The 21,056-nt window shown below is 38.6% G+C and overlaps 1 protein-coding gene across 1 annotated transcript in view; it reads right to left on the minus strand.

Annotated features, from left to right (window-relative positions):
- Nucleotides 1-5,296: 5,296 nt before the first annotated feature.
- Nucleotides 5,297-21,056, minus strand: part of FAM188A (family with sequence similarity 188, member A) — a 53,323-nt gene continuing 37,563 nt past the window's right edge. The window contains exons 11-15 of the mRNA XM_009573076.1: nucleotides 17,401-17,473; nucleotides 16,172-16,244; nucleotides 10,950-11,037; nucleotides 7,622-7,693; nucleotides 5,297-6,379 (exon numbers count right to left, since the gene is read on the minus strand). Of these exons, the coding sequence (XP_009571371.1) occupies nucleotides 6,230-6,379; nucleotides 7,622-7,693; nucleotides 10,950-11,037; nucleotides 16,172-16,244; nucleotides 17,401-17,473 (456 nt within the window). The 3' untranslated portion in view covers nucleotides 5,297-6,229. The remainder of the gene's footprint in view (nucleotides 6,380-7,621; nucleotides 7,694-10,949; nucleotides 11,038-16,171; nucleotides 16,245-17,400; nucleotides 17,474-21,056) is intronic.

Consider the following 21,056-nt stretch of genomic DNA (forward strand, 5'->3'; position numbering starts at 1 on the left):
GGGAGTTGACGCTGGGGCCGGGGCTGGGGCAAGGTTCCTCCATCCTGGCTGAACACCGTGGTTTACTGCAGTAACCAGGCCGTATCTGGGGAAACCAGTTTGTCTTGCCAAGAAAATCCAGCAGTGAAGCTGGGAGAAATGCATGCTAAGTAGGACACCGCCTTAACTCTGCCCAGCAGAGTTACCCGATGGCTACGTTTGGACAGTCCTGTTCAGAAGGGAAAATGGTGGAGTTGAGGCTGGTGATTTCTACTTGAATTTCTCTCGACTTCCAGCATTTTCAAGCGTTTGAACTGAAGAATCTGATACTTGAAAATGCCTTTTAGGAAACTAAAGTGCATGGAAAAAAAAAGATAGACCTTCATCAGATTGCTATGTGACTGCCAGCATGGCTATTATTTAAAAAAAAAAACAGCAACCAAAACCCCCTTCTAACCACAGGAAAGGTGTAAACCCAGCCACACAGTCCAGAACACATTAGGAAATGCATTCCTCTGTAACTTTCTCTGTTAGTGCTTGCCTGGCTACATAAAGTTTAAATATGCTGAAGGGGGCACCTTACACTTGGGCGAAGGAAAGCATTGCTATGTGCCTTTACCATAGCTCCATGCAGGAGCAGGTGTCATGCCTCTTTTCCCACAGAAATGACCAATACTACTGCATGTGGTATTGAATGGAGCTTGTAGAAAGCTCTTTTTATAATTTCTTCATAAAAGTAAATAAAAACAGATGGATCTGGACAGGCTGGATTGATGGGCCAAGGCCAATTGTATGAGGTTCAACAAGGCCAAGTGCCAGGTTCTGCACTTGGGTCACAACAACCTCATGCAACGCTACAGGCTTGGGGAAGAGTGGCTGGAAAGCTGCCCAGAGGAAAAGGACCTGGAGGTGTTGGATGACAGCCGGCTGAACATGAGCTGGCAGTGTGCCCAGGTGGCCAAGGAGGCCAACGGCATCCTGGCTTGTATCAGAAATAACGTGGCCAGCAGGACTAGGGAAGTGGTCGTGCCCCTGTACTGGCACTGGTGAGGCTGCACCTTGAATACTGTGTTCAGTTTTGAAAGACAAGAAAGACATTGAGTTGCTGGAGCGTGTCCAAAGAAGAGCAACAAAACTAGTGAAGGGTCTGAAGAACAAGTCTTATGAGGAGCGGCTGAGGGAACTGGGGTTGCTTAGCCTGGAGAAAAGGAGGCTGAGGGGAGACCTTATTGCTCTCTACAACTACCTGAAAGGAGATTGTAGCAAGCTGGGTGTCGGTCTCTTCTCCCACGTAACTAGCGATAGGACAAGAGGAAATGGCCTCAAGTTGCACAAGGGGAGGTTTAGATTGAATATTAGGAAAAATTTCTTCACCAAAAGGGTTATCAAGCAGGAACAGGCCTGGAACAGGCTGCCCAGGGAAGTGGTTGAGTCACCATCCCTGGAGGTATTTAAAAGATGTGTAGACCTGGCGCTTAGGGACGTGGTTTAGTGGGACTTGGCAGTGTTAGGTTTACAGTTGAACTCGATGTTCTTAAAGGTCTTTTCCAACCTAAATGATTCTATGATTCTGTGATCTATGTTTTGCCCCTGCAAGCCCCACAGTAGTTAAGAATATATAAAACCTGACTCTGCCTGAAATGCTCCCTTCCCCTACAGCGCTCAATGGGACATTATATCCACATCTTGAGGGCACAGTATTCTTATTTGTATTTTTTCTGGCCAACTCAAAGGTAGGAAGAAAAGCAGAATCATTTTATTTTCTATTTAATCAACTCTGTTAGGAGGAAAAAAGGATTGGTTTTCAGCATTTATAATACAGATGTGTCCAAAACAATATCAGAGAAAGATCAGAAGAATGGAGAAGCCATTTATAAACATGCTGTAGTAGAGCATACCTATGAAAGCAGCTGAGAGTAGTTTGTTTTGCTCTGAGGTTCTGGTTTCTTTACTTTTGTGTTTGTTTTACTTTACGTGCTTTGTGGCAGGATTATTCAGATAAGACTGACATTCCTGTTCACGAAAATAGAACAGTGTGTTTATTTCCAACATTAACTGTGTGACCCTTAGCTGTCCCCACAGGCTTGTAATATTCCTTAAATCTGCTCGCCTTACAATTGTACCGACTTTACTCTCGCTATTTGAGTGAAACATCACCATTGACATTATTTTGTTATTTTACATTGAACAAGTATCTCGGTCTAAGATCTAAGCATTAGTAATAACTTCAGAAGTACCTCAATGACTTGTAGGGTTAACGCCTACTCTTAAAAGTCATACAGTTTTAAGGCAACTGAAGGCATTTGAAAGTTGTGTTGCCTTATGCTAAATAATAATAATAATGTCTTGCTCTTATTTAGCACAACAACAGTCAGTTCCAGTGCTGAGCATCTGAAACTGCTGGGGCTTGGGGAACTGCTCAGATGGCATGCGAGACCTGTGGCACTCAGGGAGCGAGAAGGCAGCACATTCTGGTGCTGTATCCATCTTGTACAAGTCTATCCAAAACAGAGTTAACATTCAGTAATTAGCACAGTTAGAGATATGTGAGTGTTCACACAAATGAAAAGCAGAACATAGGCAGTTCTCATGTGCTCCCCTTGTACCTGTCTTTCAGTTTGAAATATATGCCACCTAACCTGGTTGCTTTGAACTAAATTTAAAAAAGGGAAAAAGTGCTTCAAATGGCTATGAGTGCTAAAACCTGTATGGAGAGCAGGGCAGAATGAAAAGAAGGAAATCTCTTTCAAGATCCTTTTGCCCCCAAGGTGTTAACATACAGCAGTCCCCTTCCCCTTATCCTTTTCCTTTATTTTTTTCCATGTAAAAAAGAGAGACATGATGTAGGATATTCCAAATGAATTCAAAGAGATAAACAAAAAGAACAATCTTTTCATATTTCGAAGGATTTGCAGTGTTTCCCTAAATAACGTGGACCTGTTCTAATCACTGGAAGCTTATTCCAGACCTTGGTTTCCTCAGACTTTAGACTGGACGTTGTGATCTGCACTGCTCAAGAGGTAAGCAGCTGCCCCACTTGTTGGTAGACTGAAGTTTGGTCTTTAGCATACCCATGGCCCAATACATTAACTGCTTTGAATGTCAAACTTAAAAAGTCTTAATAGGCTCTAGAACCTGACCTGGAGCCAGGACAAAGAGCTTTTATAAGAACATTTAGACAAGAGTCCAAAAGTCATTATCTACCCTACAGAATAACTAGAAGGTCAGATGTGGGACCAAATAATTTATACAGAAAAATACAAGATTCAAGTCTACAGCTTATATTACCTGCAGTTAGTAAGGTTAATATATCATTATGGTTTTTCCAATCTTAAAAACAGATCAGCCAAAGCTTCTATGGAAAGTTTTGTTGAAGCAAAACTTAAATATTAGTATTTCATAGAAGGCTCTATTATGAAAGCTTATTTATGCCATTATTTAGAAATCTACCTGCTAGCAGAGGAAGGATAAGTATTTCAAAGAATCATATGGGATTTTAACATAAATCTTGTCAAAATTAAAGACAATTTTATTGTTAAATCTTTTCAAAACATGGCAGTACAGAAGCCTAAGTGTCCAATTTCCATAAGAAAGCTTACTTTTTCTCTTAGCTGTTTCCTAGTTTTGTTTCTGTAGGCAGGAAGCCTTCTCCTGAACTGTAATTGGAGCCATTACACAGACAGTGTTTTGTATTAATTATCACAAGCAAGAGGATAAAATGGGGATATGACCACACTCTACAAAGAGCATGAATTTCTTATCAGCCTTGTTATTGCCAGCTTCTGAATCTGAGCACCTGCTTGTCCCTCCTAACTGAAAAGGATGAATTTTAGCCAATATACAAGTCTGAGAGCAATGAAGTGGCCTAGTTCATTATGGGGCTCATTTCTGTGCTTTTCACCTATGTACTGATGCTCTCCTGCATTTGGGAATAAAAAGCCTGACAATTTAAGACTTCTTTGAAACAATGAGTCACTTAAACAGCAACTGTGAGAAAATGTGAGAGAAACAGCCCTGCAGACACCCAGGTCAGTGAAGAAGGAGGGGGAGGAGGTGCTCCAGGTGCCGGATCAGAGATTCCCCTGCAGCCTGTGGTGAAGACCATGGTGAGGCAGGCTGTCCCCCTGCAGCCCATGGCAGTTATTGGTGGAGCAGATATCCACCTGTAGCCCGTGGAGGACCCCATGCTGGAACAGGTGGATGTGCCCTGAAGCCCGTGGAGACCCCATGCCAGAGCACGCTCCTGGCAGGAGCTGCGGCCTGTGGAGAGGAGTCTGTGCTGGAGCAGGTTTTCTGGCAGGACCTATTGCCTGTGGGAGACCCATGCTGAAGCTCTCCATTCCTGAAGGACTGCATGTTGTGGAAGGGACCCATGCTGGAGCAGTTCGTGCAGAACTGCAGCCCGTGGGAAGAACCCACGTTGTAGTAGTTTGTGAAGGATTGTCTCCCATGGGTGGGACCCCACACAGGAGCAGGGGAACAGTGTGAGGAGAAAAGAGTGACAGAGATGAAGTGTTACGAACTGACTACAACCCCCATTCCCCATCTCCCTGCCCTGCTCGGTGGGGAGGAGGTAGAGATGCTGGGATTGAAATTGAGCCTGCGAATAAGGGGGGTGGGAGAGAATGTGGTTTTAGTTTTGTTTTTGTTTCTCACTACCTCTATTTTTAATTGGCAATAAAAGAAGTTTAGAGTCTGTTTTGCCCGTGACAATAATTGGTGAGCGATCTCCCTGTCCTCAATGAGATAAGGAGCTTTTTTGTGTATTTTCTCCCCCTGTCCTGCTGAGGAGAGGAAGTGAGAGAGCGGCTGGGTGGGCACCTGGCAGCCAATCAAGGCCAACTCACCACAGAACTATACTGTTCACCCATTTCCAGATGTAAATCTAACAGATATATTGTACAATCTTGGAGAGGACAGATCTGCAAAGTGTTATGCAAAGGATGTTCTCTTTCTACCACTACCACATGCTTTACAGTGCAAATTCTCCAACAAGGGTTTCTCCCCCACACTACGTACCTCATTTTCGACCAAATCAGTTTGTTTTCCTGCATGATGATCATTCTAGTCATTTTGTTATTTACACATGAAAATAAAATTTTTAAAAGTAAATAATTCTGAATGTGAAATTCAGCCCTGCTGGCAATAGCATAGGCTCTGCAATCACAGTTAAGATGCAATAAGTTATCTTTTGTGTTTTTTTTCCTGAGATGTGTTCAGCTCAAAACCTGACATTTCTAAACCCACGGTCCCTTTTCATCATCTTAGAGAGGCAGTAAAACAAGTTTGATTAAAACCAAACTTAAAAAAATACATCATGGTTCAAGGAAAAGATTTTATTTTAGGGCTAACAAGTTGATAATAAATAAAGGAATATAATAATGTAATAACAGATGTTCTCATGCACTTAACACATACAATAACACTGGCTTACACTGCTGTTTCGACAAATTGAGAAGAGGTATTTGGCAATATTATAAGTTTGAATAGGTTACAGATTATAGAAGAAGAAATTCTTTCCAATGTTTTTACATTTCTTTTATACAAATTCAAATAAATATTAATACATCTGTTTTTCCTCAGATTTTGTGTTCACTTTTAACATGCCCGATAACTAAGCCACAGTAATATACAACTGCCAAGAAAGAGTATTTATGAATTATACTTATTAATATTCCTAAAAATGTATCATATTTATGTCATATTGTGCAAGCTCTTTAGGTAAAATTAGATTTTAGGAAAAATTGCAGAAAATTTAAACTCATTAAAACATATCCAGTGCAAAGGCCAGTCTAGTCCACACATTATGGTACTGTAATGTAAGCCAATATAATTTAAATAATAAAACATGCCTATATGATTCAGAGGAAGCTGAATATGTTTTATGTTTTAAAGATCTGACATCTAATATGCAGATTCTGCAATATCAGACATTTTTCAAATCTTCGTGAGATGGCAAAATAACGTTAAGACTTTATAAGTAGGCTTTTTTTGTTCTTTTTAGGATAACTCACATTAACAGTACTACAGTGGCCAAAAAAGACAAACTATTATAATAAAAATCAATCTGATTAAAAAATTAAATATTCCAATTAACACTGAAAAAGTGTTTGTAATCATTATTTACAATTCATCAATGATACCAGTGTATAACTCCACACAGTCAAAGTATACCACTTTCCAAGCAGATACCAATCCTTGTATCCCCATTCAAACATTCGATAGTAGTATGTTGTTTATGCGCAACATATTAGTTTAAAGAAGGAGATCGATCTGTGGTCCAGAGCAATTCTATATATGGCCATTTGGTTTGCAAGCAGCGTTTTACAGGAGTGTCGTCGGTCTGTAGCATTGGTTCTTCAAAACCCATAACAACTGCTGTGCCTTCTACGTACATGACCTGTCAAAATAAATCCAATTATGTCAGTCTATGTTTGTTTAAAAACTGTAATATGAGATGATTTTTTTTTTTACTACAAAAATCAAATCCATGAAGTTTTATATACTTTTTTTTTTTTAAATGAAATGAGGTATGAAATTGAAAAAAACTAATCTCTTAGACTCAAGTGCCTGAAAACCCTGATCAGGCCATATTCATTTGACTGTTTACTTCAATAGACAGTAATGGCCAAAACTGGGGGAAAAAAATCTAGGAAATGCAATGCAAGATTTCTGTGACAATAGATCTTCTACTACTGTTGCAATTGCAAAGTTTGATATTGTTATTTTTGTAAGGACAGCATTCCTTAGACTTAACTTTATGGAACTAATTTCCCATAACATGGAACTTCTGTTGCTAATCAGCTCTATTCATAAAACAATATTTAAAATGGTATAAGCAGAATCCTTTGAAAACAAAAATTTATTTAAATTTTCTTGATTATGTATATATGTTCAATAGTAAAGATAAATGCATCTTTAAATGCTTTTGCCTACATTTTGGGATATAAAACTGCTGGAGATTTCACAGGGGTAATTTTAAGGACCTAACTCCAAGCTATTCTGAAGACTGAGTATATACATTTTCTCAAAGAGTCTTCTTACCTGAAGTTATTTTTGTTCCCTATGTCTATTAATGCCTTATACTCTTCTACCCTAAATGCTAATTCAGGAACTAACTTAGAAGCAGTCACAGCGTGTCATGTATACCCCTCCTTCCAAGAGAGCTGAAAATGAAACAGGTCATTTTTGTCCCCCACTACGTGGTTCCAAAAAATATTGATTTCTGATGCAGGTCTGGAGTACTAAAATATTTCAAAAAAAAAATCCAAACATCTCAACGTACACGTAGGGTTACTTATAGAAGTTGCAGTTTGTCCATGTTACATCTCCATTGTCCTTTACAGTTCAGATTCTCATGGGAAAGTATGAGAAGTGCTCCATTCAAAAGGCATAGCTTAAGAGATACGGTCTAGCCAACCGATCCAGTATACTAGCTAAAATTTGACCAGGAGCACAAAGCAGTTTCCAATTCCAAATGTATAATTTTGGAAGAAGATTATCGAAATAATCGTTTTTAAAAAGTCTGTTTCAAGTTAAAGTATTTTGCCTCTAACTATCATCAGTTTTACAATTTAACACAGGGAGTCAGTTCTGCATATTAATTGTTAGTAAGGCTAGATTTATGTTTCTTAAATGTTACCTTTTCGTTATAGTTAGATTGCTTCAGTCCATTGTAATGGTAAACAGTGAATGACTCTGAAACCCTAGAGTCCTAGTAGAAAGAAGACAGTTAATTTCATGTAACGTATACAACACTGTGCCTTGATAGTCTCCTCTCTTTACAATGAAACAGATGCATTTAAACAGGAAGGCTCAAGGAAATTGTAAAAAAAGCACAATTTCTTTTAGGTGACATCATCTTGAAGATTTCGTTCATTTTACCTTTCTCATAAGAAATAATAAAAAGATGTCGGTAAATTAATGGGTAACGCCCCCAAGAGCATGTCATGATTTTCTGTGTTCATCTGGTCACTTTAAGCTACAACTTCAGCAGTGAGCATGTAGAAACTGTCCTAATTTTTCAAGTCAGACACCTTACGAAGTAGCCACATTTGCGCGTATTTATGACTGTTTGGATGCTACTAAATTAAATATTTACTAAGGACCAGATCCGATCTCCAACCTTCCATTTGAGAGCTAAAAGGTTATTTATGCCCATGCCTGCCTAACAGTAAACTAATTGTGAAGACACCTGTTCAGCTGAGGCCTAACAGCAGATGTACTGCAGTTGTCAACCTTTACCACTCCAGGTGTTTAAATGCTTTAGTCCTGAAAGGACTGAAGAGCTTTGCATTTCACTGAATCAGTAAACACAAATCAGATGTAATATAATCTCTTTTATGCCTACTGGACCAGGCTCCAAACAAAAGCTTACCCTTTTTTTAAATACATGGAGGTAAAGGCTGGAATTAGAAGAGATCTGCTGAGGTTACAGTACATCTATCAGATTATGAAAAGCCCTCATTCATTTTTCTCCTCTTAAATGATTCAAAACCATTATCTCTGTATGGGTCTCACAGCAACCCAGGCTATTCAGTGGAGGGAGGGTGGTGAAAAGGAAGGTAAGTGGTAACTCTACTTACAGAAGTTGCTTCACAGAAATGAATAAAATCAAGTTTTGCTGGGAAGGAAAGAGGACACTTGTCCTTTTCCCTGAGGAAGGTATGCTCAGCCTGAAGGAAAAGAAGTTCTGCTTTCCAGTTCACATGGTTGTTAAGAATTTTGTGCAGTAATTGTTTCCCAAAAAAAGGGCTACCGGGGAATTCAGGAATCCCCCTCTCCAGGTGACTGCCCTAAGCACTAAAGAGTCAGGCTTGCTGTCTCAGGCTGAATGATCTTTGAATATTTTTCTTCTAAGCCAACAGCTTTGAAAAGGAAAGCTGAGATCCCATCCTGCTTTTGAGATGGAGCTTAGTACTTTCTAGGAGAGTAAGAATGGGAGTTTAAATATTCTCAGAAAAGAAGGAATCAAATCTGGATCTCCTGAGCACTAAGTGATCAAATATTGTATAAAGGGGAACATCAACAATTCCAACCATCACTGGCATCTGCTATTTCCTCACCGTATTTTAAAGACAGACATTCATCTTCATTTCTGCAGAATTTCACTTTCAGAAAGAATTCTGAATGAGGTGTCGATATGGGGAAGGGCTCCTGCTATCTGATCCACAGAGCACAGACAGATTGGACAACGTGTGTGTGCCCTCACCATTCATCCAGTAACTGGTACTGGCAGGTCCCAGTCCAAAATGTGCTGATTGTTCAGACTGTACCCTTAAGGCAGGAACTTCCCATGTTTTATACTGGAGACAGCGAAGGTTCAACAGCACAGGCAAAACTGAGTGGTGGGGAATCACGTGCAGCAAGGAATTAGTACTTGACGGACAGGCATTGACTTGGGGGCTCCAACTTTACAGCAGGTAAAGAGTTCCTCCACCAACTCTCTAGGTGACCAAGGCGGAGATCTGCCCATGACTCCACTATGCTTCCTTCTCCAGCTGCCCTTCTTCAGTCAGTGATGCCCTTCAGCAACAGGCAACAGAGGCAGCAGCCACATACGATGGCCATTTTCTCCTCCGGCTACCTATGGCCCGCAGTACTGGACAGTTTAGGCACAGCCAATTATGCAGGCTTTCTGAACTTCATTCTAAGCATCTGGGGCCTAAAATTATGCAGTGGAATCTTCCAGATTTGCAAGTGTAATATAATTCTAAGAAACAAGATTAAATTGTATTCAATTGTAAAGATATTTCCACTTCTGGATATACAAATGAAAGGAAGAAGAAACAGTTGGCAAATACACAATGCAGATGTAATTCTGTAAATCCAGAGAAAATGAACACTCTAACTCCTTCTTTTTCCTCTAGATGATGAATCACCACTTAATGATGTGTTCGGTCCCTACCATCTTTGGCAGTGCAGTTCTAGTGTCTGCTGAATGACCAGATTGTTTCATAGTACAGAATACTACACCCAAACAGTGCTGCACAACCCTTAAAAAAAAGAGTCTTGCTGAAGGCATTTTAAAAATATTAGTTTCACATTTCCTTGGTTGTAAAAATTAAGCCATATAGTTTCAATGACATGTTAAGCCACAAAAGCCTCTGAAGAAGTACTCCTGTCAGCCCTTCTCTTGCCTCACCAGCCTATCTTTCTGTCACTGGGGAAACCCTCTCTCTTCTGCCAATACAAGCATTTGCATGCCATGGAACAAGTCTCCATAAACCTGCAAAGAGAGCTCTCATTCGGACCAGTTCCGTTCTGGTTTACCACATATCTGTACAAAGAGGTTCCTGGTGGCAGGAGGGAGGCAGCAGGAGGGCAGGAAAATGGGACCCAGGGCAAAGGGAGAAGAGGACAGCAGTGCTAGGTTAACACATGCTTCACAGTGGTGGTGCTGTCTTAATGAAGATATGGAACAGATTAAGAGTTTGAAAATAATTTTCCATTACCTATCTGACTTCCACATATGCTAAACATAACCCTATCATGACTTTTTGTTAAACTGTCAAAAATTTTACATTAGTAGAGATACACATAAAAATAGTTTTAAATATATTTGTAACCTTTTCCCATTTGCTAGTGATTACAGCAGACATTTGTAGTACTGATAGAAACAGTATGGTCATTTATTCTCAGAAAAACCAAACTCAGATGAACTTTCTGAGTCGGGAACCAGTTCAATTTCATATGCAAAACGATTATATATTTCCTAAAGTTAATTTTAGAACTTGTCGCTACAATGGAGTTTCCTTCCAGTGTAAAGCTGACAAAATCATGGACACCTTATGCAAAATGGAAGTCTACAGTTTGTTGTGTAATACAAGAAGTTATTTGCTGGTCAGCTGTGTCAAATGAATGCAATACTTACTAAAAATAGCTCTGTGATATTGATGGAAGTGTTTAATGAATCTCAGAGCCAAGCAGAATGGACAATGCTCTGCAGCAATAAAGCTATATTGGATTACCTGCTCAGGGAAAAATTCTTGCAGAAAGGGACCCAGTAATATGATGCCCAGGCCTTCTGGGTCTAATTTGGTCTTCATGAGGTTTACACTATGACAAAAACATTGAATATAAAAGTATGAGTAAGACATTTTTATTCTTGCATGACTAAGTTATGCTGTGCTACCACAGTACTGGCTGCCAAGTATAGCAATACTATTCTATTTTTAATCGTAAGGGACAACTGCACCAGAATGGCATGCAAGTTGCCAAAACATGGTTATTTTTAAATAAAAGTAATCTGTTATTTTAAATTAAATAAATGATAATTCTGAAGGACCACCATATTTGGTAAAATAATTTGAAACCCATATAATCTAAAACCAGGTTTACAGCCCAAAAGGCGTTTTGCTGTCTTGTAAGCATTCTTGAACTTAGATAAATAAAAGTCATCTTTTAAATACAGCTCCGTAACTGCCAAACAACCTGTTTTTAAATGGAGATTTGAAAAGCCTTCAAGATTTTCTAAGTACACTGAAATAAAATTAAGTTTAACAGATACATTTCTTGTTTACATCACGTCCTTGATATCAAAGAAGCCGAAAACAATAAATAATGAAAATATTAACAATGCTAATCTGAAAGCCTTATTATATGAATATGGTATAATTTCAGGTCACTACAAATGAATGTCAATTATAACTTTGTATTTCTATTTAAGCAATAAATTTCTACAGGCATCAGATCACTTAAACATTTATTTGCATCTACCTATCCTTTTGCCTAAGTTACAAGTTGTACCGTACACAAGAATGTCCTCATTGGGTCAAATCAACAGAGCGTCTTGCCCAGTATCCTGTTTCTGACATTGGTCAGTAGTGGATGCTTTAGATAGAGTACAACAGGGCAAACATACAGTGATATCCTTAGTTTACCCTCCCCAATTCCAGCAGTCTGCTGCTCAAAGACATCTTCAGTGAGAGGCAGTATCTAAAACACAAAGATATATATTTTTTCTTTCCATGCACGTGCCTAATTGGCTTTGAACCCATATACAGTTGTGGCATTTAAAAAACTCCACTCACAAAATTAAAATTAAACTATGGATTCTGGGAATAAGTATCTCCTGTTTGAACCTGTCACCTGATAATTCAGTCTGATGACACCTCATTTTTGTATTGTGAGAAGCAATAAAAATCATTCCCTACCTATTATGAAAGTCCTGATTTTAGAGACCTCTCTCACATGCCAATGGTTGTCTCTCTTTTCCAAGTCGAACAGTCCCAACCTACTTCTTCCTTGTACTAATGCCATTCTGTACCTTCAAGTAGCCTTGTTGCCTTCCTGATAGCTTTCTACAATGTTCTTTTTTAAGATGGAGTGAAACGTCATGCATTTATACAATGGCATAATTCCTAGAAATCCCACTCCGTATGTCTGTCTATCACTGAGTATCAGTTTAAATCTAAGATCTGTTTCCTGAATGGTAATACCTAGTTCACAGCCCAACAATGTGTATGTAAAATCAAGATTGTTTTATCCCATGTGCAATCAATCTACATTTACTGTATTGAGACTTCTCTGTGACCCCCCAGTAACTTCTGCTGCTGTTCCACACCATTTTTAATATCTTGAATGCTTTTGTATCAGCAGCTAACTGTCATATTAACCCCTACCTTCAAATCCTCACCGGTGCCATGACAAACTTCACAGATCTAACACAAATTCCTGTAAAATTCCTCTAATGATCTCCCTTCATTAAGAAAAAATGACATTTTTATCCTTTGATCAGTTATTTATCTACAAGAAAACCTTCCTTCTTATCCCATGTTTACACATAAAACATTTACATGTGAATTTTCCCCAGATTGGCCTTCAATTCCTTTTCTAAGTAATGCTGTCCATTTGTCACCTTCTCATTCTGGTACTGTCTGGTACCAGGACAGTTTACAGTAGTATGTAACTTAAAATAGTTCAGCAATTTCATTCTGATGTTTCTTCAGAATTTTGGGGTTTTTACTTATCTTGACACTTCAGACTCTTAGTTACTCTGACCACCCATAAAAAGGCTTAAGTGTGGAAACCTCCCTGGAATCTTCCGCAGTGAAAATGAGAACTAATCCCTGTTGTCTTCCTCAGTGAATAGGAAGAGGAATTCACTACACTCTTCTTACTGACTTCGAACACTTTTTAATATTGGCCATCACCTATCAGAACTATAGACCTCTTGCAGGTCTCCTGGTTCTGATGGGCGTAAAAAAATACTATTAACTTTTGTTTTATAACTTTGCGGATTAGTCATGAGAAGATTTTAACTCTGCTTTATTCTCTGTTTACATTTAATGCTCCATAAATGTAGATTCTTCCCTATTTTTTTCATGTAGGCACTACATTTTCCTTTCAGAAGACACAGTCTTAGCTTCTCATAGCTGCCTCTTTTTACCACCTGCGCTTTTAACCACCTAGTTCTCTTTTGTTGGCGGCTACAGGCAGAAGGTGTCTTTCTAAGCTCTTCTTGATCATTGTTGCATGTAAGATTTTATCCTTTTGGCTACCACTTATGCGTCTTCATTTTTAAGTAGCTTCCTTTCTTGGTCCTAACATAGTACTAGTAGTAAATTATTTGGCTTCTTTTTTTTTCTGCCTCAATACACACAAACTACGCTATGCAATTCTTAAGAGAGTGGCTCTGTTAAGGCCCTTGGAAGAGGAATTTTAAAATTCATGAAACTGAATGTAATATCCTATAAAATACGTTAATTTAATATCTAAAAAAAAAATTTCACTACTCAAGTGAAACTACAACCGAGGATTTGCAAGATACTGGACTTTAATTCTTCTATTGCTCGTTCTTACTGCTCTCAAAGTACAAAATTTAAGATATTTCAGAAGCTGTCTGAAACCTGCTCAAATTCTTGAAATGCTGTAACAGAGTTCTAAAAACATTGTGTTTGTAAATAGAACCAAGGCAGATTTAAGTAAAGATAATTTTGAAAATGCACTTAAAATTATGTAATAAAATTAAACAAGCTATATACTCACTAATGAAATACAAGAACTGTTTAAAAATGCAGAGCCATACTAAGTTTTTAAGTATGGTCAGTGTACAAAATTAAATCAATTAAGCAGGAGAGGAGATTTAATAAAAATTGATTGCTGTATGTTTCAACTGAGGCTTTTTCATTCAGCAAATAGCTGACGCTGTTCAACATTACTGATATTACAGCAGAGCTACCAAAATAAGTGTGCGTATCTGCTTCAGTCACTTCAGTGTGAAGTCTAGCATCTTAACTAAAGAGGTTCTGAATGTTGGGGTGATGATACTGATGGCCTTTGTACTGTTAGGGCTGAGAAGTGTGTGGGGACAAAAGCCTCCAGCACTGGTCAAATAGGCAGATATGATAAAGTGTTTTAAACCAGCTAAACCTAGATTGACAGATGTACTCAAATCGGTGCCCTAAAGAGTATCAGATGGTTTTTAGAAACAAACGGACAAAACAAACAAGAGAGCTGGGTTCTCAGATGTATTTACTAAAAGACTAGAAAATTTTACTAAAATCACATGCAATGGTGTTCAGTACTGAAATGGCTAATCCACCTTGTTAATTCATGTCTGCTCTGCAAAGTTTTCCCCTCTATAATTCTTAAACTCTAAGCAGGTCTGACCGTTATTCATCTTGAGATTCTGAGAAGCTTAAAGCCTTGGATTAGATGATCACAAATAATTTCCATTTAGTTCTGGAACTAAAAAGTGTAAGTAGTACACTTGGAAACAATGCCTTTAATTTTACTTAAAAACAAACAAACAAAAGCCAACCAGAAAAGCCCGCATGGAGTTTGAAATGTGTTATTTTTACTTGTATTCCACATTAAGTAGACAGGACATCTAGAACCAAAACAGAGTAGGTCCTCAAGACAGTAATATTAGACAACATTTTTATTTAAGAAGAGATGTTTCAAGACTGAATATCCCATGGTTTGATCATGGCTTTTCAACATAGCAGACCTTCTGACTGGCTCTTCCTACATCAATTTATATTCGTTGTGCTATGCACAATAAAATAGGCCAGGGCTATGCCACAAACACCCTGAAGGCCAAAGAGCCAAATGGAAAAACTGCTGAATGTAGAGAGAGGATTTCTGCAGATTTATTGAGGCAGCAGAACAAAAAGGCCAAAAAAAAGCTTCTCAGACCTATTAAACTAAGGCTTTTTTTTTTTTCCCCTTTAAAAAAAAACTTTTGCAGATTTCACCATTTATTGACATGATATGAATGCTAGCCTTTTTGTTTTGTATTTTCTTTGGTTTTAGTTTCCTGTGTGTCTTTCGATTTCAATTTTCACTCCTATTCCCCACAGAGAACAGCTCAGTAAACTTTGTTGCACTTTGCAACATTTGAAAGGACAGAAAGTGGCAACAATCGAATTTCAGATGGCTGTGGTAAGTAAACCTGCAGTCTCCACAGCCATTCTACAGAAACAACTGATTTAGACCCCAATAAACTAGACCATATGCTTACGAAAATGGAGAGCCATCTTTTGGAGATGTAAAAAAGTTCAAGCACATAGCTCTCCTTTCCAGGTTAAGCATTTAGTGGCAAAACATGGTAAGCTTTGACACCGAAGGTTAACTGCTGCCAGTGAATATTAGTCCTGTCTGTCCACGTAAGATCTAAAATAAATTGCCTTTTTCATTTGATAGTTTTATCTCTAATCCTAGGAATCAAGGTGTCACTTCTGGAAACAAATGACAATTATAAACACTACAAGGTACTGAGTGTTGGTGGAAACAAAAGTGTAACTGAAGCAGTTTCAGCTTCAAACTCTGTAGACAGATCCAGTGGTAATCCAATGCTAATCTGCCTCCAAGTACCTTGGTTGTTTGGCTCTTTTGTCACAGAGTTTCACCCTTGTTAACATACAGAAATATATTCACAACTATCTCCTCAATATATAGTAATGTAGTAGGTTTGAGGGGTTTTTTTGGCTTCTAGTTATCACTACCAAAGTTAGAGACATTTTAATTTGAATTCCTCCCATTTAATTTAAAGCTGACTGAAACACTTCAAAATAATTATGCCCAGAATGCACGCTAGAAAAAAATTTAGAAAAAACCCCAAATTATAATTGATATGTGGTTAATTGAATCCAGGAAAAAACCCTGAATTGTAATTAATTAATAATAGATTATAATTAATATGTGGTTAATTGATACTTCTAGAGTATTTAAAGTTCATTATACTTACTATTCAGGATCTGAAACAAGGTCCAGAGCCTTCATTACATCTTCTAGCAGAGTGTCAGGTATAAAACCATTATCTGAAGAAGTACCAAAGCTTCTCATCAGGAAAAGAAACAAAATGCTTTCCAGGAGTACAAATTTTATTCAAAAATACAAATAACTGCGTATCTTTATTTCTAAAATTTGCAAACAAATGGTGGGGTTCTAGAAGGAACACAGTTTTCAAACACTTCTCTCCCACTTTAAAAAAAACGAGGAGTGCAATACAGAAACTGCGGGTTTATCATTCATATACTTAGAAGCTTAATACTTGCTAAGAATTCAATCTCTTTATAGCAATCTCCATTTGATACCACGGAACAATAACTGTACATTTTTTCCCTTTTGATTAGCTAAAATAATACCTGAATGTTAGACATCCTCTGTTTTCCAAAACATAAGAAAATTTTCAGTGTATGCCTCATACATTCAAGAACAAAATTTCATGAGGAATGCAATCATAGTGGAGCAGTTATTTTATGAAAATGTAATATAAGAGAAACCAAATTATATTTATATCAAATTTAAATTTAGATTTAGATTTAATTTTAGATTTAGACTAGATATAAGGAAGAAATTTTTTACAATGAGGGTGGTGAAACACTGGAACAGGTTGCCCAGAGAGGGGCCCCATCCCTGGAAACATTCAAGGTCAGGTTGGACGGGGCTCTGAGCAACCTGATCTAGTTGAAGATGTCCCTGCCCACGGCAGGGGGGTTGGACTAGATGACCTTTAAAGGTTCCTTCCAACCCAAACTATTCTATGATTCTATGATTCTGTATTTAAGCTTTATGTTAACTACAAACAACATTACAAGGTTAAAAAGCTTATGCTCCAAGAACTCTACTTCCTACTGCACAATGTTGTATTCAACTTCCCTTACAGCAGAATTCTCAGAAAATTTCTTCATGTTACTTGTAGATTGACTACTGTATTGAAAACTTCTTGTCTTAAGTACTAAGTATTTCACTCCTCTGTTAATCAGCTCAGGTGTAAACAGCATATTACCCTGGCATGGAAAGGACAATGGATTTGAAAGTGCAGTATTTGGAACAAATTTTAGAAAATAATGGTCCTATTTTTTAAGAGATACCCTACACAATGCAGTATTCATTACTATTTGGAATTTGTCTCTACTGAGTGAGTACATTTCAATTATAAAATCTTATTTCAGCAAGAAGTACAGTCCTTACCCTCAGGGTCATATGTCTGGAAAACCCTTCTAGCTTGTTCTGAAGGCGCTTCAGGAGCAACAAGGGCCATATCCTTAGGGAAAAAAAAAAGAAAAAAAAAAAGAAGAAAACTTTCAGAATATTCTTAATTCAGATACAGATTACTAAGGAAATATTAGCCATACTACACAGGTTTGGACCTTAAATTAATGAAAATTTAAATACAAAAGAAAAATTACAGTAATTTGGCAATATTGCTGATAGTGACGTAAAACCATCAAGAAAAAAGTGAAATTGGTAAGCTATTCATGAGAAACGAAAGGTGGCAAAAAGGGTAAGAAACACACCTATTCAAGACACCCTTTAGTTTAAAAAGATACAAAGACTTGATGTTCAAATAGAACACGAAACTCCAAAATAGTGCTCCAAAAACTGCTCGCTAGGAGTACTTAAATCCTACATCTCCTCTTGCAAATTTATGATCACCTATGTTGTTTTTCACATAGAAAGGAAAATGAAAAACTTGCTCAAAGGGAAACACTGCATTTCACAATACCCCCTCTATAGTTTTTCTTCCTGTCAAAGTGAAAATGTAATGTTACCTGCTATGCTATGAACAGTAAACACAAACCCTCAGAAATAGCAGCATTGACATTACTCTGAATACCCTGGGAAACACGCTTTTGTTCATATTGTATTAAGTAAATTGATATGTTACAAATCAAAAAGTTACCTTAAACTGTTTCATAAAGTAGATATAATTTTTTAATTTCCAGTTCATTTCAACTTTGCTTTCTGAAGATGACAGATTTTCTTGAAAGAGAAAATCACGTTAACATCCTCTCATTATACCTGCATGTGCCAACAGTGAACTTTGGTCTAAACTGTACAAGTCTGTATTACTTCATTTGAAGGAAGGCACAGAACGAAATCAGAAAATGTAGAATTAAAAGATGCATAGTGACCTACTGTTCTTTTATCAGGTTAAGAAAACTGCTTCAAGAAAAGAACAGAAACAAATCATACATTTGACCAGCACTCCACTCTTAACCAGTTTCTCTTAATTGCTGACTCCAAATCAGTCAAGAATTCTAAGTATACACCTAACGGCATCCAGCATACACTTAAAAACTTTCCTGAATGAAAGCCAACTGCCTAGGACACACAAACAGGGATAACATGGAACACAACATACACTTAAAAATAACAGGCAACAGTTTTACTTTGAACACATGAATGATACAACTATTACTGGCATAAGGTGCATACAGTGGAGGTTACAGAGCTCCCCTCATTTCCACATACAGGAGAGACAAATATTTGATCTCATACAGGATTGTATTAGACAAAAAGCTGGGAGGAGACATCTGCCCTGTCTTCCATGGCTCTAGATCACCAGCCCATTATACTTTCACTCCTAAGGGCTACTCCATTGCCACTTGAGCACAATGCAAACATCTACATTACCAAGCGATGCCGCACATGGAGTGAAGGATTGGGGTTCAATTTGCTGTGATGTATTAAGGGGCATCCACATCACATCTTTACTGGCAATGAAGTTTGTGCCAGACGTCAGTGTCCACACTGCAGGCGAGGCACTCTGAAAGGCCTCCCAATGTGCAACTTCAAGTGTTGGCTCCACCAGGAGAGAAACAGCTTTCAGCACATCTCTTGGACACTTAATTGTATGCAGCAGGATTCCAAGTAGAGATGCAACACAAATTTGCACCAAAAAGAAGCTCTCCAACATGCTAAATCACTAATGTAGATGGATCTGGTGAATCACGTCTGCTGGAATTCTCCTAGTTCCTGAGACGCAATAGACTTACCAGGACTAAATTGCTTCTGGCTCTGGCCTACTGCCTCCCTTGCAGCACAAGTGCCCCCTTTCACTGTGACTGGACTGCAGAGCCCATCTTTAGGTCAGAAGCAGGCCTGCCTGCAGATAAACTAGAACTCTATGCCTCCCATACTATGTGACTTCTCCAATCACCCTGTACCCAGGTACTCCAAGTGAGAAAGCGTACAGAAGAAACTAATTTGGGAGAAGTCCCTTTGTCCTTCTAGTCTCTCCTAGTGAGAACAACTTGTAAATTGCTTGCTTAATATACTGGAAATATAAAACCTAGATTTTTATATTAATTCAGTATCATAATAATGTAATTTTGAGGATCCATAAATATGACGAATTTGGAACAAACCCACTATTTAATGAAAAATATTCCAGTGATTTTATAAATGAATGATAACTATTACACTTACAGAAAATCAATGCTTTAACAGTGTATCTTCATGTTAAGTTCTAAACTTTTTTTAAAGTACTTTGCAGACAAAGAGACCATACTGCTTTAATAACATCTATATCTCAACACAGTTAGTTTAATGATGCCAAACGATGTATGAAGATGTGCAATTGTTGAGTATATACTGTTATAATGGGTAGCACTTACGTGATTATATAAAGTAATGCAATCATCAGGCACAGCGAACATGGGTTTACAAAGGAAAGTCCTGTTTAACTAATTTGATCTCCTTCTATGATAAGGTCACCTGCCTAGTGGATGAAGGGAAGGCGGTGGATGTAGTTTTTCTGGATTTTAGTAAGGCTTTTGATACTGTCCCTCAGAGCATCCTTCTGGACAAGTTGTCCAACTATGGGATGAGGGGGTTCATGGTGCGCTGGGTGAAGAACTGGCTGAAGGGCAGAGCTCACAGGGTTGTAGTGAATGGGGCTACATCTGGCTGGCGGCCAGTCACCAGCGGTGTTCCTCAGAGCTCAATTCTAGGGCCAGTTCTGCTCAATATATTTATCAGCGATCTGGATGCAGGAGTTGAGTCCACCATCAGCAAGCTTGCTCGTGATACCAAACTGGGAGGTGCTGTTGACTCTCTTGAGGGACAGAAGGCCTTGCAGAAGGATCTAGATAGATTGGAGCATTGGGCTGTGACTAATGGGATGAAATTTAACAAGTCCAAATGCCAGATTCTACACCTAGGACGGAATAATGCCAGGCACAAGTATAAATGGGGAGAGGAGTGGCTGGAGAGCAGCCCTGCAGAAAGGGATCTGCTGGGTTGCATCAAACACAGCATAACCAGCCGGTCAAAAGAGGGGATTATCCCGCTGTATTCAGCACTGGTGTGGCCTCACCTTGAGTACTTTGTGAAGTTCTGGGCCCCACAATTTAAGAAGGATGTGAAGGTCCTTGAATGTGTCCAGAGGAGGGCAACAAAGCTGGTGGGTGAAAAGGCTGGAAGGAATGTCCTATGAGGAGCGGCTGAGGACTTTGGGCTTGTCTAGTTTGGAGAAAAGGAGGCTGAGGGAAGACCTCATTGCTCTCTACAGCTTCCTGTAGGGAGGGGGGGGGAGTGGAGAGGGAGGTGCTGATCTCTTCTCCCTGGTATCCAGTGATAGGATGCGTGGAAATGGTTCAAAGCGGTGTCAGGGGAGATTTAGACTGGACATTCGGAAGCATTTCTTTACCGAGAGAGTAGTCAAACACTGGAACAGGCTCCCTAGAGAGGTGGTCGATGCCAGAAGGCTGTCAGTGTTTAAGAGCCATTTGGACAATGCCCTTAGTACCATGCTTTAACTTGGTCAGCCCTGAATTGGTCAGTCAGTTGGACTAGATGATCATTGTAGGTCCCTTCCAACTGAAACAGTCTATTCTATTCTA

This window comes from Fulmarus glacialis, unplaced genomic scaffold (genome assembly GCF_000690835.1).
Source record: "Fulmarus glacialis isolate BGI_N327 unplaced genomic scaffold, ASM69083v1 scaffold28632, whole genome shotgun sequence".
Lineage (NCBI taxonomy): Eukaryota > Metazoa > Chordata > Aves > Procellariiformes > Procellariidae > Fulmarus > Fulmarus glacialis.